General features: G+C 37.9%; 1 protein-coding gene across 1 annotated transcript in view; it reads left to right on the forward strand.

Moving 5' to 3' along the window:
• The window catches only part of LOC133270121 (E3 ubiquitin-protein ligase KCMF1), a 47,620-nt gene that overhangs the window by 12,080 nt on the left and 9,951 nt on the right, over positions 1–25,589 (forward strand). The window contains exons 2-3 of the mRNA XM_061455036.1: positions 11,718–11,885; positions 23,849–23,988. Coding sequence (XP_061311020.1) covers positions 11,718–11,885; positions 23,849–23,988 — 308 coding nt within the window. The remainder of the gene's footprint in view (positions 1–11,717; positions 11,886–23,848; positions 23,989–25,589) is intronic.

Genomic DNA, 25,589 nt, shown 5'->3' on the forward strand with positions numbered 1-25,589 from the left:
AGAGCTTAAAAGTTAGTCTGAAAGCGTAAAGAAAAATTTGTAATTTTCAATGTTATGAAGAACTGTGTGCTTTCAAGTTGCAGAAATGGAGGTGAAACAGTGAAAATAAATACCTCTAGTGTCTCCATCTTTCCCAGCTTCATTATCTAGATTTCCTTCAGTAGTATCTTCATATTACAGCTTTTTTTCCTAATAGGTAGATCATTTAAGAACTTCTTTCCATGAATATCTACCAGCTTGGTTTGTACAGTTTACTTTTGTGACTGTCGGGTGCGTTTTGTGACTGTCGGGTGCGTTTTGTGACTGTCGGGTGCGTTTTGTGACTGTCGGGTGCGTTTTGTGACTGTCGGGTGCGTTTTGTGACTGTCGGGTGCATTTTGTGACTGTCGGGTAGCATCTGAGCTTACAGTAAGAAGTAGTGAGATCTGATGGGTTTTGATTCTCCTCTTGCTTCTTGGATTATGAAGGGAGGTATATTTTGATAAAATGCTGTAGTATTAGGCATTGCTTCATTGTTGTTGTTCAGCAAGTAAAGAAAAATACCTCTATAAATGGCTCTCTGCTATTTTCATTTAGGATAAACATCTTTTTAGTTAAAGCTTAATTTCCAGACTTTTAGAACTCTCGAAAATAAGTGGAGGTTTTGGTTTTGTTTGGTTTGGTGAATTTTTTTTTTTAGTTGCCATTCAATTGTTAAATTAGGTCCCTGTACTAAATATTCCTGTACAAGTGTAAGTTTCAGACTGTTTTCATCTAGTTGATGATTCTTCGTGCAGATGTGGTTTCCTAAATGTTTGTACAATGTTAATCCTGAATTTCTTGTTCTAGAGCAAGGTTGAATGATAGAGATGAGGGGCTGCAGAAGGCCTTTGTCTGAAGGAAAGTGATAGGGGTTATACTTGTCTGACTCCTGTGGTGTAAGTCAGTGCTTGGCAATTTGCTTCATTAAAGTTAACATAAAGATTTAAGTGATCCCAGTTTTGGCAGGAAAGAACAAAAATGTCAATTTTTTTGTCCTTTATTTTGCCTTCTAATGTTTCTACCTGCAGCAAAACAATTGCATTGAAAACAGTGATAGTTTTGTTCAGAGTTGTTTTGCCCTCTGCTTGAAAATAGATGGTCTAAATGCTTACCTTAATGTATCTTCAGTTTCCATACAGATAAAAAGAGGTTGGTTTTATCTTTGAAATTGTAGGTGACTATCAGTTGTGGGAATAAAAACGAACTCTCCTTCCTGTCCTTAAATGTCTTCGTATGATTGTAGCTTTATGGCAGAATAATAGCGAAGCTGGTGAACTTCGTGTTTGCTACAGTAAATTGATCCCTTGTAACTTGGTTTGACAGGCTTACGAATTATTTTTTTAACTCCATCCTTATCCCACGTGATGCTTTTCTTTTTAGTGTGTTGGATTAAAAATCCAGTTGTCTGGTGTTTTTCCTGAGAAACTGGTTTACTTTGAGGATGGGTTTGAACAGAAATACTTCTAAAGCAGTTTTTCCTAAAAAAAAAACCAAAACCTTGTGTAAGAGATTGAGCTAAAAAAGGTTAAGTACTGAAGATTCACGAATTGTAATCTGTAAGTCGGTGAAGGTTTTTAGTGTTCAGTGATAGATTAAAAGCTGTTTGGGAAAATTATTTGACACATTATTTTCAAATTGTTAGTGTGGTTAGTAAATCATTCTGAAAAGTATAAAAGACGGATGGGACTCTCAGAAGTGTTCAGAAGGTAATGTTCTGATTATCTTTGGCTCTTTGTATATGTGTGATATAAAAGGAGAACTAAAAAAACCCAACATCCTTACAAGTAATAAAGCTAAATGAATATCTTTCTTATGAGAAGAAGAAAGGCATTTGGTATAGCTGGGTTTCCCATCCATGAGCAACTGGCAAAGAAGAATATGCCATGGGGAGCTGGAAAGAAGGGGAGAGAGGAGTGGAACAAACCAACCTGACTGAAGTAGACATGAAACTTTTTTTTGCTTGAGGTTACTGCATTTCCCACAGCACTTTTCTGGTGTAGCTTTCCCATTATAAGCAATTGTAGTTTCTGCAGGCGTGCTATCAGCCTGAGAAGCTGTTCTCTAACAGTGTGGAAGTAGAAGTGGCTGCCAAGGCTGTCTGTGTTCATAGAAAGAAAAATGCCTTGGAAAGCCCAGGGTAGAACATTGCTACTACTTAAATTAATATACTGAAGGGTTTTGACCTTCTATTGCCATTTTAAAAAATAAAGTTCCTACGTCTCTTGTGGTGTTAAGATAAATTCCTTTCATGGCATTATAGTGCTATTCAAAGTGGTGACTTTGAAGGTAGGCTGTAAGTTTCAAAGTATTCTTGTACTCCTTTCTATAAGCTTAGTTAGATGATGGGAATCTAGGTATGTCTGCCTGCTGTGTATCTGACATCACTGCTTTCTTTAGTGAAGAGGACAACTGCTTGTTCTTTCCCTCCCTTTCCCAGCTGCCTTCTGGATGTGTTTTTCTGACATGAAAAGTCTGTATTTCTAGACCACCTTGTGCAAGACATGGCTATCATGAGACATATAATCACAAGGTATTGCTTTGAAAGCTGGAACACTTGCTTCATGAAGACTTTTTTTCTTTCACTTTTAGCCCCATTGGAGCCCAGCCAGTGCAGTTTCCTGCATTGCTGCTTTTACTAAATCTTCCCTCTTCTCTGTGCTGCAGGAGGAAAAGGCAAACATGGCAAACATTATTTGGGGAATATTTAAGAGGGTCAGGAGTGATTCTAGGAGTGTAAAAGGAAGTAAAGCTGTGTATTTGGACACAAACTATGCATAGAATCATAGAATGGTTTGGGTTGAAAAAGATCTTAATATCGTCTAGTTCTAACTCGCCTGCCATGGACAGGGACACCTCACACTAAACCATGTCACTCAAGGGTCTGTCCAGCCTGGCCTTGAACACTGCCAGGAATGGAGCATTCATTGGAGCATTGGGCAGCCTGTTCCAGTGCCTCACCACCCTCCGAGTAAAGAACTTCTTCCTCATATCTAACCTGAACTTCTGGTTTTACTTTGAGCCCATTCCCCCTTGTCCTGTTACTACTGTGTCTGATAAAGAGTCTCTCTCCAGCATCTATGCATAGGGTGTACCTAAACAGAGTATTAAATTTCTGCTAAGCTTTTTGTGAAGGTAGGATTTTACAAGGAAAACTGATAACTTTTGCCTCTGCCAGGTGTGTTGAGTGTTGAAGTCTTATCTGCCTGAAACAGTGGCTCATTGAAAAAGGAGTCAGGACTATCAATAAAGTCTTCAAGCACTCTAACTTTGCTGCTTAGTTGAGCCATGCTATGCCCATGCCTAATTGGGCTTGTCTTGTTCACCTTGTTAGTTTTTCCCTTTTTTTGTTTTGTTTTTCTTAAATAATATTCTAAGCCAAAATACATAAAGGTTTACTTTCTGAGAAGACTACCTCTTAATTCTTCCAGGGCTCAACAAAAAAGTACTAGTTATTCTGATTAATTTCCTTTTAGGGTTTTCTCAGTGTTTATTAATGTTTCTTGCACATCTAAAATTCATTTGTATATAATGCTCTTTCCCCCAACCCAGTTCTCTTGAGTTGCTGTTTGAGCTGCATATTTTTGTCTCTTTAATCCTGAAAGAAACACGGTAACCTGGTAGTGTCCTATTAAATGAGAAACTTTGCCATTGGTTTTACTAGATACAGGATTTAGCCCAGTGCTGTTACACTTATTTTTGTGCCCTGGCACTGTTTACAGCTTCCTCAGTTTAAGTATTTTTCTGTTAATAGAATTCACATGCTGTTTGCCATTTTCTAAATTAACAGTTGTTAAATAAGATCATGTCTGGTGCCAGTTCCCTTTGCTGCCACATTACAAACTTTCTGTGCTCTGATAAATGTGTTGCAATTTGTTTAATTTTAATGGGTTTACAGTGCTTTAACAGGCTTTCATGTTGTGAGGGTTCTGATGGTCAAATTGCAGAAGCAATAAAACGGAAGATAGAAGGCACAGCAAATGTTATTGTAGGAAGTTTCAAATGTAATACCTATTCTCCAGTAAAAGTGGATTCCACATTTGTATTTAGCTAAAAAAATTCCTTAGCTAAAACCATTCATGGATACATTCATTTAAACATGTTTTGAGAATTGGTTTTCTGCAGCTGCTTTCTTATCTTACCTGAAGGACTTCCCTATGAACTTAAAATCCTTTTTTCATTCGTGCTTGCTTTTTTGTATTTTGGCACAGGGATGTGGATTACTCCCCCTGCCCCTGCCCTTTCCAGTGTAGACAAATTTGTTCTCTTTTATGGAGGGTGGGAAAGTATTCCGCCTAGCTTGACAGGAAAGTAGGTTTTTGCATCATACGCTGTATAGTGATTCTTGGTAAAATGATGTCTAATATAGTCCAGAGTTTTCAGCAGCCTCTGGAGCAGTTTCTGGTTTGTTTGGTGTCTCAGCAGTATATTCGGGGAGATGAAGGAACTGCAGATTTGTATGTAAAATGGTTTGAAAAAAAAGCAACCCATAAAAAATTGCTTTTTATTGTGTAGAGGGAATGTTTGTTTAACATTGACATGAGTTGACTGGGATTGTTGTGTGTGTGCTTGTACAGAACTTACATTGTTCTATTTCAGGTCAGAGTAAATGAGCAATATGTAAACATCATCTTACAGAAGTATTTGTATAATATCTCCTTTTTCAGTGATTTGGTACTTGAACAAATTAACTTTGCAACCATTTTTGGGCAGTGATCAATAAAATCATATAGATCTTTTTGTTCAAGAGGTGGCTGCATTCACAGGATTTACTAGTTAGCTGCGAAATCATTCGTATAGGGTTATAAGAAAACATCTTCTCTTTGCAGAGGTGATACTGAAACCACTGGAGTTTCTGGGATCTATTTTAAAAAATTAAAATGTTCACTTGGTGTTTATATTTACATTGGCAGCAGCAAAATTGCTCTTGACCTGCTGTATGAACGTTATTGGTGTCGTGGGATGCCATCTACTGGGTAGTATGATTGGTAGATGAGAGATAAGTAGAATCTGCCAGTGGGAGCAGTAAATTCTAAAGTAAGACTACTTAAAAATTTCTTTTATTAAGATACTGAACTACAAATACCTTGCTAGCACTTCAGTATGCTTTTCAAAGTTGTAAAAGCAGCTCTACTTGTTATGGTAAGATATTACACGGTTAGGTATGGTGGCCTTCCTCTCAAAGTTAGATCTTGAGATGTGCAGTGACTTTTTCAGTATCCAGTTAACATTTGATGGTGTTTTAGGGAAATATAAGTGGTTGTAACATTTTATTCTTCAGCTGATTTTAGTACTACAGTATTAAAATAACTTGTGTAATCAAACGGAAATGCATGGACTGACTTACAAAGATGACGGATTCATGTTAGGAAGTGGCAGAATGAAATTAACTAGCACAACTTTCTTTCACTCCTTACATGCAGGCCTTAAGATAGTAAACTTAATTACCTGGCTAAATACCAGTTTGTCTCGGACACTCCTCCCTGACTGCCTCAGTCCACAGGGGTGGACTGGTCTAAGGATGATGTGTCCTATTGCACATCTGAAACAGAGATGAGGCAGTCAGCTGTGTGAGGTTCTTGTTGCAGTGTCATAATTAGAAGGCATGAAAAAAGAATGAACTGGGGAATTGCAGAGATAAAAGGACATTTACATGGGAAAGGCAGGTGACTGTTCCTGTGGGGAGTGCTGGCTTACTCTCTCCTGCATGATTCCTGAATAGGGTTGGGTGTGCTTTGCATTGCTTACTAATAGCTTGTTCCTGGTGCTGTAGATGACTGAAACAGTTCTGTGTATAAATTCTACAACTTGGGATGCAAAAGCAAAAATGGAAAACCTCTTTTTGCTAGCAGGCTGACTGTTGGTCAGGTGTTAGGACCAAGGCTGGAACTTGCTGGGTAAGCCATATTGCTCAAGTCTTACTTTTTAGACCAGCTCTAGACAAGTATCAAACACTGTGTCAACAAGTTTCATAAAGACCACTTGCAATGGGGAGATAACAGGGTATGGGGGTTTCTACTCCAGACTCTGGAGAAAACAGTGTTTTTCAGAAAACAAAAACCTCCTGGCCGTTCTGGTCTAATGTAGGCCTGATTCCCTCTCTTTTTTACCCCCCTTTCTTTCAAATTCCAAGTCAACATCATTTCTGCCTGCAGACTTAAATCTAGTGGTTTTTGCAGGCATGCTAGTCTGATGGCTTCTGCTATAGGATGATACTGTGTGCTCAGCCCAGTTGCGCACAGGATGTGTGAGGGGATGGATCCTTTCTAGATTAAGGATATTGTGTGTGAATTTTCTTTTCAGCACTTGGGGCTGCAAGGATGATGGAGTGTATTCTGTGTTGTAGGTCTCCTTGATGTTTGTTTTCACAATATGATTTAGTAAATACATGATAAAAAGTAAACAAAAACCTAAGCTCTATGGTTTGGCTGAATTTTTGGTCAGCTTTTCACAGAACCAACAAAGTTTATGTTCCTAGAAGCTAAGCTCTTGAATTAGGTAGTATTCTACATTAAGAGATGAGGCTATTAAAGAAAAATTTGTTGTGGGTTTTTGTGATTTCTTTTTTGTTTGCTATTTTGTATATTCTCAATTGGCATATTTTCCTAACTTCAGTCTTAGAAACAACTGAACCACTTAAGTAGAATATCTTACTTAAGGTCTGGGGTTGCCATGTAGCATGTAGACTACAGGTGAGGTAGCTGATGTCCAGTGAATTTATTTAAAAGAGCAAACAAACCCAAAACTACCACCATACCCCTGAAAGAGCATTTTACCCTGAAATATATCAGGTGCATATTAAAGGTAGTGTTAGTTATTATATTCAGAATATGAAAATAGATGCAGTACACAGGTTGCAATGTTTTCTGCCACAAAAGAGGCAGTGCAAATTTGTAGTTTTCAATTTTATTGAGTAAGTTGGGTTTTTTGAAAGGTGGGAGCTTTAAAGTTTGTCCTGTCCTCTTGAAATTCAGTGGTACTTTTGCATGTAATCCTTTCAGTCTTTGAGAAAGATGAACCCCTGTAGTACTTCAGGTAGAGTAGGAAAAAAACAGTTTAAAGTAAGTGGCATTTTCATTCTGGAGAAAAAAATCATTAACAGACTAATTTCGTATTTATGTTGGACACAAAAGAAATTCAGTGATCCTAACTCCAAGCACTGAATTAAAACCAGTACCTGAATTATAGGTCAGAAGGTTTGCTTTTGGACATTTAGCTGCTGACAGGAATGTTAAATGGTGAAACTACCCGAGAACTTAATGCTTTCCATTGTGCTGCTAAAACAATGGAATTTAATTCTCAGGGATAGTGCAAGGATTAAATACTGCTCTCAGGAGCTAAATGTTCATGGCTTAACTGTTTGAATACTTCATATGTAGGTTTTAAATGTTTTCTATGATAAATAGGTGGCATTTTCTCTGAAATACCTAAAAATTGATAGCAGCTCACATTATTTGAGGCATGAACATTCCAATGTCTGTATGTAACTTATCTTTGACCATATGTTGTTCATAAGAAGAAATCCTGATACTTTCTCAAGTTTCTTGGGTCAGTTCTATTTGGGCCAGATTATTGGGGTTTTAATAATACTGTTCTGATTTTTCCATGGTGTCTGAGGAGGCCAAGTTGGGGGGGGGAGGACGGGACACTTCCTACTGTTACAAATGGAAGTCTGTCCAAGGCAGTAATAGTTTGGGATGTTCAGGACTTTTTTTTTTACTAGTAAAATCAAATTAATTCTGATGCATGTAGTATGAGAACTACATGTCTGTCCAGTGTTACTCTCTCCATATGAGATCAGGTTATGAGCTCCCTATAGTCTTTCTGTTAAACCCAGAAGTTGCTTTCATATTAGTGAATTCCTAGCAAAAGTAATTCTGTCTCATAATAGCAAATTGTGTTTTGCTATCAGGATCAAAGTATGAAAGGTGCTGGGGAAAGGGGGTTGTGAGTTGTTTGGGGTGTTTTTTTTTTTGTTTTTTGGTTGGAAAAAATTTTTGTGGGTGAGTGGGGGGTGTTAATTTTTTTGTTTAATACTACTGTTCAGCATGCGACATAGAAAACACTTGTGTGTTAGGTATGTCCCGATTCATTTCACTCAAAACGTGAGTGTCTGATACGTCATATTAGGAAGGAATACTGCTGAAGAAGCTTTCAGAACTTTGAAGTTTGATAGTTAAATTGAACCAAAACTCCTTTGGCTTTTAGAACAATGCTACCCTCTAGTGGAAAAGTATTGCATTAAAAAAAACCAAACATTCTTGTTAGTGAGCAGCAAGGTTTAATTAGACATGATACATGTTAAGCAGTGTATGTGGGTACTTGTATACCAATAGCAAAGTAGAAGAAAGTTTGAGAAAGCCACTTCTATCATCTGTGATAATTATTGCTTTGTGAAAAGTAGATAAGCTCTCATTGCATAGCTGTTGGTTGTGGGTTAGTAGGATTTCATTCAAGTCTTCTTTTAAGTTGTTAACATTTAGTGCAAGCCAGCAAGGGTATCTAAACCCTTGCTACACATTGTTCAGGCTTTTCTTTTGGTTATTTGCTTTTGTTCCCTGCTTCAAAGTGAACCCCTCTAGACCATGTTTTCTTCTCAAACCCTGTGATTAATATGGATGCATGCAGATCAAGCTGACATTCTTGAGCTTGTAACACAACCTGCTGTATTCATAAATGTAAGGTAAATACAGGGAAGTGTTGGATAGGCACCTAGTGAAAGACATACTGTGCTAACTGGAATATGTTGAGTGTTGGCATTTATGCAGGGAAGAGAAATGAACTTTTGGAATTTCAGTTGCTGTAAAAAACAAAAACAGAAACAGAATCAAAGCTTTGATAAGGAAATAAGTGTTCACTGTAGTAGAAAGAATAGGGTGGGAGGAGATTATTTGCCTGGGTATTTGTTTCCAGATCTCAGGTTGGATAGATGGGTAAGGTTTTGGCAGCCAAGTAATAAGCTTGAAGAACAGGAAAAGCTGCAGTGGACCTTGGGTGAAACGTGTGAAAAGGGAGGAGTAAGTGATGTAACTTCTGTAAAAGAGGTCCTACTGGAATTGTGGGGAGATCTAGGGATTTAAGCATGGGTTTCGCTCCAAACCTGAAGGGTTTAATTAAATTATCATTTCCCCTTCTGTGGTTTTCATTCTCTGCTACCCAAAAGGATATAAAATAATATAGAATTGTGGTAAGGTTCAAGTTGGAAAAAACCTTAAGATCTAGTTCTACCTGCCTCTGCCATGGACAGGGATGCCTCACACACATGATGCTTCTCCTGCTGTCAGCCTACTTCTTAAAGGGAAAAATGTGGTAGCTGTGGCAAAATAATAATCTTGGAAAATGTAGAAACTATGCTGTCTCAGTAACTTCATTACTCTATTTGTCTAACTTTACCAGCCGTAGTGATCTGTTATGTTAATGTTGGGTTTTTTGTTTGAATCAGACTGTAGACTTTCTGGTAATTGATCATGAGCAAAATTCATCTGTTGTTTGAAGACCTTGCTGTACATTTCCACTAGAAATGTTCTTAAGTTTTAAATTATCACATTATGTTGTGATTCATGTTTATGGCTGAATTTTTTCAAAGTCAATAGCACAACATTTAAGGGGGTTGCAGTTTGGATGACATGAAGAAATATTGGTGTGAAGAAAGCCTGTAAGTGAATACTTCTTAAAAAACATGTCTGTCTTCAAGTAGCAATGGTGTAGTTGTTTGAGAGAACATGTGACAGGAGGAGTTTGTTGCAAAGAGGCTTACATCTGCATTAAGTCAACTGTTTTGAGCTTAAAGGAAGAAGGTAGAATAAACTTACTGGAGAACCATGGCATAAATACTTCACCTGGAAAGCTGTTAGTGTCTGACATGGGATTGAGGTCAAACTGGTCTGTTTATTTCAGTGTCATATCTAACTTGCTGATCAGCTGTTTTCCAGAAAGTTTAGGCAACAAAAAGACTTGCAGTGCTGCCAGTAACCATTAAGCATTTTTTGTATGGCATGTGTGGTTGGGGAGATACTGATGTTGCATAGATTAAAACTTTGTAGATCACTATACCGGGGGGGAAAAAGCAAACAAACCAACTGAAATAATTAAATTTATTCTGGCAGGTGTTCTCAGAAGTTAGGTTGTTCTCAGTGTCCAAATAATCAAAGATTGTTACAGATCTTCAGAACTTATGGACGCAAAGCATGCCAAGTGAGAAAGATTAACCCTACCTTCCCCCCCCCCCCCCCCCAAAGGAAAAAAAAACCCACAAAATTAAAGCAAAAAAGGACAAAACCCCCAAACATACAAAAAAACCCAAACACAACTTTAAAGATGGTAACAAGGCTTATTGTAGTTCTTTGAGTCTATTAACAAAGGTTCTTGAAATATTTTCTAATACATTCATAATATGTATTCCATGTAGAATGATGCTTTCAAGGCAGATACTGAGTGAGGCAAGTAAATCAGTTCAGTACTTGTATAAACACTGTGCTTAGACATTAGAAATCATTAGATAATGCTATAAGCTGTCCCTGTAGGTAAAGAAATGAAATGAAAAAATGATAATTTTATCTACTGTTCATCAAAATGGGATGATGCAGTTGTTTGAACAAGTAGCAGAGATTTAAAAGAAATTTCTCCTTGTTGCAGTCCATTTTATATGTGGTAAAGTTTCTGTGCAGATGCTGCAGAATGGAGTAGCACAACAAAAACTGAAAAAAGTGTATTAACACCAGTTTTCTGGCAGTTATGCTTAAAAAAAAATTGAGGTGGCTAATGTGACTGTTTCATTCTGGCAGGTTTTTGACTCTGAAGTTGTCTGCTTTTGCCAAGCTATGAAGAACAGGTCTTAGCTGATTCTGAAAGAGGATGTTGATCAAAATCCTGTATTAATTCTGTACACTGGTATCTTTGGTGGAAGCCCTTAATTCACTGCTGCAGTTGAAGAAAGTTTGTGTTAGGTGTGACAAATTACAAGATGATGACACATCTCTTGCACTAAACTAAGTAACCAAGAGATGTGAAACCACACAATAAAATGAAAGCCTTTGAAAGCTATGAAGCCTTTCTCTGACATACGCACTGTGATTACCTTACAGTGCAAAGGCTGAGCTTAAAGAAATTGGAGAGAACTGATGCAGCCTAACTTCAGACAACACCTTAACTTTTTCCTGTTTTTTTTTTAAATGGAAAAAGGCCCTAATCTCTACCCTATATATAATGACAGGGATGGTTATGGTGTTCTTCAGAATTAAAGTAGGAAGTGTGAAAGGCAAGGCTGAAAAGCTTGTGCATTTTCATCAGTGGTAAATTTGCTTATTGTTGTTGCTTTTTTCCTCCTGATCAGCCGTTATATAGTTCAGCTTTTAAGAGTTTTGTTTGGCCAGAGATTCTTAACTGAACTGTCTAAATACTAGTCAATACTACTAGGTGCCTGTAGGAAGGTATGCCTGAAGAGATTTTATACCTTTAACCTATTATTATTTCAGGTGCTTGAGTTTGCCATAATTTTGCTTCAAGAATTCAAGATTCTAATTTTTGGAGAGTAGTGCATTTGAAAGACAAATACATTTTAAAATTGAGCCTTGTGCCAGCTGCACATGTCAGAAATAGCTGTCTCCTTGTAGTTGTTGAGGGACAATAGTTACAAATCTGCCTGTTACTAAAGATAAATGCATTCACTTCTGTTTTAATGCAGTTTTATTTGTTTACAGGTGTCAGCTGTGATGCATGCTTAAAAGGAAATTTCAGAGGTCGACGATACAAGTGTTTGATTTGCTACGATTACGATCTGTGTGCAACCTGTTATGAAAGTGGTGCAACAACGACAAGGCATACAACTGACCATCCAATGCAGTGCATACTAACAAGAGTAGATTTTGGTAAGTGATAACTTCGGACTCTAGCAATTTTGCTGCTGTGGTGTTGTCTACAAATGTAATACGGATTTTCATCTTACTGTCGCTTACTAATGGTGTCCCCCATTAGCACACCAAAAATAAGCTCTCTCTTTAAAAGCAGGCATGTTTTCTTTGCTTTTTAATGTAGAAGAATTGGCTTATGTATTTTTTAAATTGTTTCTTCTTCATTAATCTTATTTTGGCCTGATAACAGCAGGTTATCAGACTAATAAATATACTTAGTGAGTATTCCTCATTAATTTCCAGTTCAGATTATGTGGCAACCTTCTCCCCACAGTGTGCTTTGCGTAAGTGCCACGGTGTACAAGCAGAAAAATCCCAGGGTGATTTTGTAGGAATGTTATTCACTGGTGGTTTATGTGGGACTGTAGGTATAGCAGGGGTAGCAATGGGCAGTACTGAGTGTAAAAGCTCAGTGTCCAGGACTAGCATGTAATCTTTGTGAACTCCTTTGAACATACACTAACTTAAGATTTATTTCTGACTATAAAGCCATGTCAGTATTTAAAATTAATAAAGTTATTCTAACCTGCTTGTTGCTTCTATTGCATTATATTTGTAACAGGTTGTAATTTAGGAGGTACTTCTGTGACAAACCACTGCTATAAGATGTTGCTGATTCTGAATGTGTATCTTGGCTTTATGCTAAACCTGTGGGGCTGACATTTTAATAATTTCTTTTTGCTGATTCTGGTTGTATTATTGTTTGTTTAGAAATATTTAAATATGGTGATTTCTTAAAAGCTGAATGCTTATTTTAAATTACATCTTTACCTTTTTGATTGAGACAAAAGTAAAATGTAATTTACTGTGTTAAAGATTAGAGAATAGGTGTATATATAGAAATATGCAGTTGGTTTCTCAAAGCAGCCTTTGAATGAAGATGTCTTTTTTTTTTTTTTTTAATTTTAATTCTCAGGCCTTTGCTTGCTGTCAGACTGCCTGGTCATGACTTCAGAAATCCAGGCCCTGGGAATCCAGGGTTTAGAAGAAAATAATTCAGTGCATTATAAACATGCATGATGCCATTTTAGTGTGGGCTTTTCTTTTTTTTTTGTTGTCTTGGTAATAAGGTAAATTTCTGTATACATAATATTAATTCAGGATTGTGGCACCAATTTAGATGCAGAGTTCAAACTTTACCACTTAATAACCGTTATTCTTGGGTCTTGCATATGGGCTAAAAGGACAGCATTATTGTAAATATTAAATGCTCATCATGAGGACTGAAACACGGTTGCTGTGAAGCCATAAGCTAACATTAAAGGTCAAAACTTTCAGTCTACTACACTGAGGAAGTTTGTTCTGATCTTCTTAAAAATGCCTATTATCAGAACAGAACCCAGGAATGCCTAGGAAATACATTTTTTCTTGCAACTGGGGTGTTTCTCTTTTGGAAGTCTTTGATAAATGATCTTGTGCTTTAATATATGTTATTTGTGTATATTGTGGGGGTTATTTTTTACTATTTAAGTGTGCATGAATAATATAGATGGTGAGGTGGAAGAAGGGTTGCAGAGAAGTATTGAGGTGGATAACAGTATTCTAAGGGTTATTTCTGCATTGCTTGCTGTTTATGCTACTGTGGCTTTTAAAATAAGAAGTAAGAAAATCTGTAGAAATTTCATATGGCTTGATTATCTGAGCATTGCTCCCACAGAACCAGTGCTGGGGATAAAAAAATACTGCAGCTGAGCTCTGTAGCCAGACTCCTGGTTTGATTAACACTGTTAGAACAAGAACAGCAAAGAAAACATCACCACCAGACTGTGAACCGCAGCAAAGCTTGATGGCACGCAAGTACTAGTGACCTTGTAAGCTTATACACTGGAGAATTAATAATAGGATATTTATAAATAACATATTCCTTAAGGCTCAGAAAGATCTGTGACATTCTTAATGTTTTTATTTTACAGCTCTTTGTAGAATGTAAGACATAAAGAACTATTTTACTGTATTGCACAAATACTTGGAGGAACTATGGACTTTGTGTAGCCAAGGGAATCATGTGAGTTTGAGGAACAGCCAAAAAAATTACAAGCTAAGGAATGCTAAGTTTAGGTAGAAAATCAACAATAAATGATAGAACTGGTCTAGAATGACCTGTTTCAGAGTTATCAGGATAGCTGTACTAGTGAATATTAAAAATCACTGAAGAAGCAGATTTTAATGGATTACAAGAAAATAATCCCTGCAGGAAGATTGCCAGTGTAAAACTAAATAGCATAGAAGTAATGATACCAGTTACTTCCTAGTAACATGGGAAGTCAAATTAGAGAAGTGTTTCCTAATGTATGACAGTATGAGTAGGGAGTTTTGCTAAGTACTTAAGTCAGGAAAACTTCAGTAGAAACACAGAATGAAAGGCTGTTAGTAGGTGTGTAAATTGTCAATGGCCAAGTAAACTACAAACTTCAATACTGTCACCTGTAATTAGGTTTGATTCAAAGGTATGAAAACTTCTGAAAACAAACAAAACCCCGAAGGCTTTTAATAGGAGTAAACTTACAATTTTTGCTGATGGTGAGGAGAGAAGTGGATAGGTAGTAGATGAGTATTTTACCAGCAGGAAGGAAGCAGAGTGGGAGAATCCTTCCATTGCAAAACTGATGCAAACAACTCAGAGCAGGTCAGTGTCAGTTTTATGTTTTTAGAAGTGTATGTGGGCATCAGTGAGTCATTTGCTCAAGGTGTGCATATGCAGCTGACGGAAAGGACCCTATATGTCTAGTTCCCATCACCTTTCTGGCCAGCATTGTCTACATAGAGATAACATAGAGATAACTGCAGACTTTGCTTGTAGTCTGTGCTTGAAGCTGTGACTTACTTCAAGTTTGTAGTAGATGGCTAATCACATGAATGATCCTGTGTCTGAGATGGCTTCAGTGTATTAAAGGTTCGCAGATTGTTTACCTCCATGAAAATTCTGATCAGTGTTAGGGGTCCTAGGTACTGTAATAATGTTAGAGTACAGAGCAAAAAGGTGGACTCTTTCATGTGCTCTGATGGAGCTTTTTGGTGTCATCTTGATATTTTTTGATGTATTTTCTTTTTCTCCTTGAGACTCTGGATTGGTATAGGAGCCCTGTATGAGAACACTGAAAACAAAAAGCCCTAGTGGTTTCTGTCTACACATGTTGACTCTTGTACCATCTGCTTGGCATATTTGTCTTTCAGGAGCCAGTGTCTGACAGAGTATTAATTTTGAAGCAAGATGTGATCCAGAACAACAGTAGTGCTTTTGTTCTTCAGTCCCCAGAAAAGACACTGGAATAAATGCTTTTAACACATACACCAAGAGTGATATGCTGCTGTAACAGGGACAGAGCTTAAAATAAAGCATGAAGTCTCATATGTAATGACAAGTGGCCTTTAAAGCACAAATCCAATTAGCTTATTTCTTAGGGGTCAAAGAGCAGAATTCTAACAAGCCTACATAAAGAACAGGAATGTGCTTACAAGGCAGTCATTGTACATCTATGCTTTTTGTAGGACAGTTTGTCAGGACAATGGAGAAGTTCAGAGCAAAGTTCAGTTTTCTTTTTCCCTAAAAAGAATCCTAAGCTGTTAGGATGCTTTATGATTTTAAGCATGTGGCTTGGACATTACCCCTGATATTTTAAAGGGGTTATACTGGCAAAGAAAGTAATAGAAATTTTCAGTAGCATTCTCTGCCAAAATTGTATTGCTTTTATTTAAGTACAGAACAAATGTACCCTTACTTGTCAGCTGAGGTGCTTATGTGACAGAAGATCTTACTACTTTTTGTACTTAATTCTTAGCCAAAGGGAGTGGCTCATATAATGGTTATCTTGATAATAAGTAGTATGAGGTCTAACTGGATTCACCAGAACTTGGCCTGAGGCTTTTGTGATGCATTTTTTTCTTTCAGTCACTAGAGTGAGTGCACATCTTGTTGTTAATTGCATATGTTGCCAAGTCAGAGCATCACTGAATACTGTAGTTTGTGGAAGGAGGTCATCTGATTCACCCTTCTGTTGGAAGCAGGAGCATAAGCTGGGCTTTCCCATCAACCCAAGTCCTGAATATTTCCCTGAAGGGATGTTTCACCACTTCTGGGTCACCTCTTTCAGTGTTCAGTTCCTACAGTGAATATTTTTTCTTTCACTCTGAAGCAGCTTGTGCCTGCAGCCTGTACTATGTTTCCCTTTGAAGGGCATACCTCCATTTCCTCCACAACTACTTTTTTCAGTATAAGTTGGAGATGAGATTCATTTTGAGCTTTCTCTAGGGTGGATGAACCTCATTTCTTCAACTGATGTCAGGTTCTCCGGCTGTCTGGGTGGACACAAATGTGTGTGCATGTGTGCATGCTTGCAATGCAAAAATACCTCCTAGATCCTCTCAATTTTATTTCAGTATCTGTCTTGATATAGAGAGACCAAAACTAAACCCTGTATTGCTGATGTTGCCTAACATGTGCCAAGTAACGTGGGGTAACATCTTTTGATTTGATGGCTGTTCTCTTACTGATTTAGGCCAGACCATCATTTGCTTTCTGTGGTGCAGGGGCACAGTGCTGGCTTGTGTCTGGTTTATTGTCCACTGGGATCCCCTTGTCCATTTCAGCAGAGCTGTTTCCCAGCTCACTGAACCCTGCCTTTGACCAGCAGCTGCTGTTTTGGCACTTACCAGTATTGTCAGATGAGTTGCAAATCCTCTCTTGTTTTCATTAGCATCTGCACTTGGTCATGGCTTCAGCATGTGGTTCTTGCTGTTGGGGAAGGGCAAGACCAGGGCTGTTCCGTAAGGGATAAAAAGCTAGAGCTGAGAACAACTACAGCACAGGCAGGGGCAGTGTCCTCGCTGTCAGGGTGTGCAGGGCAGGGTTGGTAACAGGAGCATGTCCCTGACAAAGTAAATATAACAAGTTATGAGATCTGTGCAGGAAAGCCACCTAAGGCAGGAAGAGGGCTGGGAGCTGCTGCAGCACAGTTCATGTCCAGATCATCAGAACTTAAATGTAGCCCATAGGCAGAGGGTGTATGTGGAGGTCTGCTTTGAGGCTGGTCAAGGCACCTAAGGTCTGTTTGTCAGCTCGGGGCCTGCTGGGGAAATAAAACGCCCATCTGCAGCTGGACAAATAACTGAATACCTGCCATGTAGTCATTGTCAGCCCTAGTAGCGCGTCTCACTGAAGCATTTAACCCAGCACTGTCTGGCTTTGAGGTTGAATACTGAGATTGACAGCCGATAGAAACTGCATGAAAAAAATTGGAGCATGTGCTGTTTCTTCCTGCTAGCTTCTAGTACAGCTGTACTAGAAGCTTGCCAAAAGTTTGAAACAGTGAAGGTGAAAGGAGTGAGCAGCTATTTCCAGGTTTACCCAGGCTGGTATTTTACTCCAGCAAGTGTGCCTCTTGCACTGCCTCTGTAGTAAAGAGGAGAATTTCAGGTGAGGAAATAGAGGTCACAGTTGTTGAGAGGTGATCTCTCCAGTCTGTAAAGCAGGACAACATTGGTGATTAACAGAATATTAGTCTAGATGAGTATTACAGCTTATCACTGTTTATCTTTGTTTCATAGGATCAGTAATAAGATAATTCTGGTTGGCAGTGGTCTCTGGAGGTCACTGGTCCAACTTTCTTCTCCAAGGTCAGACCAGGATAGTTAGGGCTTTGTCCACTTTGGTCTTGAAAGCATCCAGGAACGGAGACGGTACAGGGGCTGTTTGGGTACTGTGTTCCGCTGCTTGTCTGTGTGTGGGGAAAATGTTTTTCCTTTCATCTTCTTGTCCTCCTCTACTGTACACAGTGAAGCTCCTGGCTGTTATCTTCTGGATCCTATCTCTGTAGGTGTGGGGCAGCTGTTGGGTGACCCAAAAGTGTCTGCTTGAGGCTGAGCCAGTGCTGGCCCTGTAAGTCTCCCCTCATAGGGTGAGTATTCCACCCCTGACATCTTAATGGCCTTCTGCTGAATTGAGACTTCAATTCAATGTCTCCTTGTAAGAGGATGCCTCAAAAGAGTTGCAGTGCCTGAGTAAGTCTGACATAGTCTGAGTTGAGGGGATCACCCCTGTGCTCACCCATCGAGCAGGGGCGAGCTCTATGGGCATGGCTGGCCCCTGCTCACCTCATTGCCCACCCTGCACGCACTGCCATCTCCTCACAGCTGTTCCCTCACCTTGCTGGCATCACTGCCAGGTCTGCCTGCATGGGACAGGGCTGGGGTAAATTCTGTAAGATTCCTGTTGGCCCATGCCTTTATGCAAATCTTTATAAGCAGAAGGTGACCATTACTATTTGAAGTTTATAGCAGAGTATCTGTCAGGTTTTAGAATGTTTTCTTTTTTTTTTCCTCATAAAATCTGCAGCAAAATGGACCTAATGGCAGTTTAAGGGTAATACAATTTGAATAGTATGGCTGATTGATCAGTGATACAGGATTATATATACTTTGTAAAATGTGGTGTGTTGCCAATACTTAGTTTCTTCAAACATTGGGCAAAAATGCAAATGCATACAGTTCAACTTGTATAATGCCAACATTTTTATCTCTATGTATATATCAAATCAAAGTCACATTACTCATATGACGAAAAACTAAAATACCTGACTGCTGTATACCCTTGTAAAGAAGTATGTTTTAATAGAAAATAAGCAAGCTGTTATAAAATGTAGTCCTGAATCGTCTCTTTGGAAGATATATTTTTATCTACTGTACTTCTGTCCCATTACTAACCTCCTCCCTGGCTTAAGAATGTGTTACTTAGATTTAAATGTTAAATACAAGCAGTCTGTAGCTTGTTAGGTACCATAGATAGATGGGAAAAGGAAACAGCTTATATTTTGGTTGAGCTTCACTTAAAATGTGAGGGTCATGTGTATGTGTGGGGTTGGTTTTTTTTTGTGTGTGTGTGTATGTGTTCCCCCCTGCCCCCAGGAAAAGTTGAAGTGTCTAAACACTGAGCTTCAGATTTAACTTCACAAACTCCTGTTGGGTCCTCTTTAACAGTATTCTGATTCTTTTCTGCCTTTGTATTTTTCCTTAGACTGATAAAGCAGTGGGCAATGAATCTTCTCTTAGAGAGATGCAATTTAGTCCGGTTTAATTTACTAAGCAACCTTCTCTTCCTAGCTAATTTGAAAAGAGGGCTTTAGAGGTCCAGAGGAGTTTGAAGGATTGTGTACTCCTGCTTTTGTGTAGAAGGGTATTTGGAAAGAAAAAAATACATTATCTGAAAGATTTCTTTGTGGCCAGAAGGAATAATTCTTCGACTGTGGGCCAGTTGCATCATAACAGTAAAACAACTGTAAATTAAAACAGTAATATAATTTTGGGTTGTCTCCCTTCTGCAGCCATGGAGTCATGGCCTCCTCTTTTCATTCCCATACTCCTAGTTGTTAGGGTCTTCCTTAGCAAGTGGCCCGTTGGTGGTCCATAACATGACTGCATGGCTGTTCATAGTTATGATGCACTTGTAAAAAATAAACAGGTAGAGAAATATCCATTCAAAAACTTCAGTGCTAAAATTAGGCACAAAGATTCACGAGATCGCTTAATTACCAACTTTTTTTTTTCGTAGTTATATCTTAATGCATCTGGTGGCCTGTATTTCAGACGAAAAAAAAAGGATAGATTTGGATTGTAAGAGGTGAATTAAAGTTGACGGGGAAAAAAGGGAGGTATAAACTTATATAGGAAAAACACTTAGTTTTGCCAGTGACTGATACAACTTCTAACATGTGCTTTGCAGATGAAGGTACATTTATTTGGCATGTCCATATTTGTTTGTATTATGAGAAAGATGGAAGGAGTCATGAGTGGGAGAACATGCAGGAATATAATCAGGAGGCTGGAGAGAGCTCGGGGGGGGGGGGGAGGGGAGAGAATGTTTGTTTTTTGGGTTTCTTTGTTGGTTTTTTTTTTAATTAACAAATGGGTTGTGTCATGTTGTTTAAAGGCAAAGGCCAGAAACACGGGACTTAAGAGTACTCATCAAACCTCTGCACTCTGTGATAGAATAGTGTGTACTTACTGCTGGCATTTTTGACATCTGGACTGAGCTAACAGCATGTCCAAGGAAAAGATACTTTCTCCTGCATGCTGATCTGTTTACCACTCACTTTAGATTGTTTGTGGCCCTGCGCCCTTTGCATCTGCAAAGTTGGAGTTGGTACTTACGCTTTACTTGAAAAATGTACATGAAGTAGTGAGGCTTATAGGTAGCGGGTTTTGGACCACCTGATAATTTTGAGGGACTTTTTTTCTTTTTAGATAGTAGATGCAGAATTACTTTTATATATGCAAATCCAGCTGGAAAATCCAGAGTAAGGTCATTTGCCCGTTTTTTATTAGTTTGCCTCTTTGAGTCTGCATGTTGTTTCATCCCTTTCAGTATGTAAGATGCCAGGACTTGGATAATTCCCAGAAATTAGTCTGCTCCGCTAGAAAGTCTTCAAAGGAAAATTTGACTTTCGGTGTTCCTGTGTGCTTGTATGTGCATGTTTGCAGTGATGGAGAATTTCATTTTTCCAATCAGTAAGTAGGTGTTGGATTATCATCATCATGAGGATCATACCAAAGCTTGAGGGAAATCAGAGGATCAACTAAACAAACTGTCATTAGCTTTTGATGTGTGTGTGACTGGCATTTCTGCTATTCCCGCAAGTATGCAGAACTTTTTTGCAGAAGTTCTTGTTGCAGTATTTGGTTTCAGAGAACAATGTAGTATTTACACATGCTGTTTGGGGCAGATTAAATGCAGTTAAATTTGGAATTTTTAACTATTCAGTTCAAAAATTTGGCTGTCTTATTTACTTTGTTATGAAACTTTGATAAAGTTCCGATTTTGTTACATATTTAGGACATGTGAAAAGTGAGAACTGAAGTTTACATTTTCTCTATGCAAAGGCACTGTAGAAGTAAGAATTCTTTTAAAGTTTTCCTTTTTGCTATATATGTAACAACTTGTGCAGTAAGTTACTTTAAATAGACTTTTTCTTCATCTAATTGTAAGGAGGGTTCTTTCAGCAGTCCTCATTGGAACACTGTGTTTATTGTTCTAGACAACTGTCATTTTGAGTCCTTTGTCTTACAGGTGTATTTTTCTGAAGGAATATCTGTTCCAGAGTCTCTATAGTTGATCCATTCAGAGACTGGTTTAGTAACTGCTTAAAACATAGTCCCATGTAAACCTTGTTTGTGGTTTCCTCATTTGAAACCATGACTTAGGTAAATTGTTTGTATTTGAGTATGCTGCAGCATATTTGTGGTTGGTTTTGGTGTTTGTTTTTTTTTTTAACCCCCACTCAGGTTTTTGGCTACAACAAAATAGGAGTCTGAATGTTGTTTTTGGAGAAAATTTCAGAGTACTTACTGAAACATGTACTGAAGTAACAGTGGTTAGGAGCTCCAAATTCTATGAATTACATATGTGTGTTATCTGAAACAGTCTCCATAACATTTCAAACTTGGTTAATTTTCATGCAAGTCTTTATTGCATGTCATGTAAATAAGAGGAGATAGTAAAACTTGTGAATGGAGTCTAGTCGCCACCTGGAAAATGTTTTAGAGAGGCTGTTCCAGTCTTAAGATAGTTGTGTATGTAAGTAAATCTGATTGGTTCATCCTGTAGGTTGATGTTGCTTAACACCTGTACCTAGCTGATGTTGGAATGCTAATGATGTAATACTGCCTCAGGCCCAGTGTTTCTGGTCACCTGTCAAAGTAATTGTGATACCAGTCTACTCATATGGAATAAAAAACACAAGCTTGTTGTGAGTAATTGGTAAGAATAAATAGTTTTAAAAGCCTTGATGTGGAGGAATTTGCTGGTCCTGGGTTTGAGCATTCAGAACATACTCTTAGCTTGTAAACCAAACAAGCAGATTTAAGAGTTTGTAAAAAGTTCTTCCAATCTGATAGTATTGTTGTCTTCAGTTGAATATGGTAAATTTAAGTATTGGTCAGCAACCTCTCCCACCTTTTCATAGCTTCACTAGTTCTTCCCAAGGATTCAAGGGAATTGGGTAAGGACAGATGTTCTGAATTAAGACACACCACATGTCTTGTTGTTAGGATGCTTGACAGCCTGTCAAGGAAACACCCATTCTGTGTGTTGGATGACTCAGATGAATTTAGAACTGAGTGCTGATACATGTTGTGTGATGACCTTTGTGATTGGCTCTAATAGTGATTCCAGGCCTCTGTTTGTGTTGGTACTGTATAAATGACTTGCAGGTTGGGGGGGTGGATATGCTAGTCTTTTGGGCATGTCTTCCAACTTGCATTCATGCTGTCTTTCAGCCTGTACAGTTCTGTTTCAGTCATCTCATACGGAGTTCCATTCTCTGAAAATTTACTTCTATGCTTTACTGTATGAAACAGTCAATGAAACCTCAAATGCTGCTTTGGAGAACTGAGACTTAATTGGCTGTAAATTTTGGCTTAGATAGTTGGATATAATGTTTTCTTCATGTGTATGTGAATAAACAAACCTAAATTCAGAATGATATTCAAGCTTACAATGGTAGTTAGTTTGATGAACCAGTTAAAATGCTCAGTGTGTCATGTAGTGTTCCTTCTTTAGCAAGTACGTTTTGCCTCCTTGGGCGTTTCTTACTATGCCTGTTAAAGGGGTATCTTTCTCTCTTCCTCTAGCATTTAAATGCTTTAGAAGCTCTTTCCAGATAAGAGAGACAGGGACTTACTGAACATTAACTTTGTTCTGCAGTATATTCAGCCTGATTATGTATCTTTAACTATGCGTATTAGCATGTTACTGAAGTTGATTTCCTGTACCATCTTGGAGTGTTAGCCCTCAAAACTTAGTTGTATCTGAAATGCTCTGTTAATATAGTAGATTATAGGTACATACCTTTTTACCTTGTACATCTTTTGTAAAGTTGCAGAAGCAGAAATGCTCTTCTGTTCTTCCCAGTCATGATCTAAAGACATCAATAGCAGAAGATGTCATAAAACTTAGGAAACCGCAACTTAAGCAGTCAGAAGGATGTGTTCCTAACACACTAGACAGATACTGCCTTGCGGTGCAGAGCATGAGTTCTAGTATCTGTTCAGACTTGTCTAATTTTTAATTTATAGCAGAATATTCATAATTTTATGAATTTTTCAGGTATTTACAAGTGAGTGCTAGCAAGAATGTCAGTGAAAAAAATGCACATTACTTGCTGATGATCACATTTATCTTGGTGTGAATGTGAAGTTTATTCATATTTCTTGTTTTATACATGACACCTGCACAAGATGAGAGAGAAAAGCATTCTTTTCTTGTATGGCTTGATCCATTTTCGAGTTAAGTTTTTGGAACTTCTACATTAGCAACTTAAAAGTGCCTGTTTCTTATCAGAAATGCAGAAATGCTTAAATTCAACACACCTAAAACCAGTGTGTGACAGATAACCAGACTATTTCACTTCAGTCATTTATATTACATAGTCAAGAAGTTTCTATGACTATTGTTGCAAAGCAGTTGTTCAGCTATGGTGAAAATATTGACATATGCTATCACTGAGGACATTTAAACTTTTAATCTGAATTTTTGAGGTACTTTTGAGAGTTCAGTTTTTGAAAACCTCATCTTATGATTGAATAATACCATAGGTGACCCTGTTATGTGGCATAATAAGAGTGATGGAAAAGTGAGCGTTTGGAGGTTTGGTAGTATCAACAGCATATATACATAAGAATCTTTTCTCCTTCTGAATACTAGAAAACTTCAGTTGTCTTTCCTAATGAGAATGAAATGTAGTCTGTCTGGTTTTGTCATCAGAATTTGCACACTTCTGGAATATCAGCCTTTATACAAGATTAAAATAGCCATTTCAATTAAATATCAGATTTGGCAGTGATTACATTGAAGTACAGAGTACAGAGTTTACATGAACAAAATAAACACTACTGCTTTGAAGTAACCTCTGTTTAAACACTTTCTGTTACAGATTTGTACTATGGTGGAGAAGCTTTCTCTATAGAGCAGCCACAGTCTTTTACTTGTCCTTATTGTGGAAAAATGGGTTATACGGAAACATCTCTTCAAGAACATGTTACTTCTGAGCATGCAGAAACATCAACAGAAGTGGTAAGATCCTCCAGAATTGGCTTTCAATTGTGGTAGACATACGTTAAAAAGAGTCTCTCTCCTGGAGAATTGGTATCCTCCTTTTTCTTTCTTGAAGCATGAATCCATTTAAATAAAATATAAAAGACTATAGAAGAATATAGGAGCTTTATAGAAAAGACATACTTATGTTTGGCAGCAACATCAAAATTCTGTGTTTCATGTGTGTTGTAATATGAGCTTGCTTTCTTTTGTGGCTGCTGTTTTGTTTGTCCTCATACAAAGGATGCCATGTTTAGGAGGTTATGATCCTGTAAGACAAAATTTAGAACAGTGTTATGGGTTACTCTCTCTGTGCTATGTCTTCCTTTTCACAATCAGTGTGTAATTGTCCTGGAATCTCATATCTTTGCCAGTCTTTTGTAACTAAAAGAGGGGGAGACAATTTGATACGTTCTTCAGATAGCTTTTGTAATGGACCTGGTATGCAGGTGCAGTGAAAGTTGTCATTCTTCTGATACTATTGCTGTTAAAGCAGGGATGTCTCTCCTATCCCTAACCTGATGGAACATTTATTTCCGTTGACACTTGTTCATCTGAGGTGTTAGCTCCCGCTGTCTTGATGGTCTCTGGGAGTAGGAGAAATGAGGTTAGCAGGACATCTAGAGTGCTCTTGTCTGGCTAAATAGATTCCTAGAAAAATGTGAACACTTGAAGTGGATTATCACTAATACATTGTGAAGAAATTGCTTACAAATAGGTTCTATATTCTAATCTTCTAGTTTTCTTAACTTCCAAGGAATTCTGTGGAAGAAAAGGAACCTTTCTGCTCCATCCCTGTTAAGGATCTTGTGCAAAGGAGTGATAGGGGAGCTGGTTTGCCTGCCTGTTTGAGACTCCAGAGGTGTTAAGATTGCCCTTAAGGACATATGAAGTCAAAAAGTTTACTTTGCAAATAGTTGCGCTGAAGAATATAGCTTAACATAGCGACGCACAGCAGTTTTTATCATCTCCTCGGTTTTTTCTTTAACTTTACAACTTTCAAATGGAGCATGAACTGTTGAAAATTTCACGTTTGGATGGCTTTCTTTGGTGGCTTAGTACTGCAGTTCTGATATGCACCACTTGATGTCAGTGATATGTTCCTGACAGTGTTATGATTCCAGATTTTTAAATTTGACACACCCTTGTTTGCAGCTGTGACTTCCAGAGCTCAGTACATAAAGCCTAGATTTGTGATCCTAGGCGCCTGCTACTCCACTGATTCCTGAAAGAGGTGTATGTGTAAAGAAAAAGCAAGTTCCTTTTTACGAGTCAATCTGCAACATTGTTAAATCTTTGTTCAAAACAGTGATAAAGGACAATATTTTAATCCTTGAATATGACTTTGTATTTCCTAAATTTTGAATCTGGCTTTTGTGATAAATGGTTAGTGTGCATATCCAGGCATAGAACTGCTTGGATAGTGAAAGACTACAATATTACTGAAGAAAATACAGATTCTAAATATTTGTGGTCTTGGGCATTCAAGCAATTATTTCTGTTTAGATACAGAGCTTGTAGTGTTTGTATTATCGCTGTCCTTCCAAAGATGTGTTGTATTTATATATTTATTTAGATAT

The sequence above is a fragment of the Pezoporus flaviventris genome, unplaced genomic scaffold (assembly GCF_033815535.1).
Source record: "Pezoporus flaviventris isolate CSIRO_AGI_PZ_B2104156 unplaced genomic scaffold, CSIRO_AGI_Pfla_v1 ptg000018l, whole genome shotgun sequence".
NCBI lineage: Eukaryota > Metazoa > Chordata > Aves > Psittaciformes > Psittacidae > Pezoporus > Pezoporus flaviventris.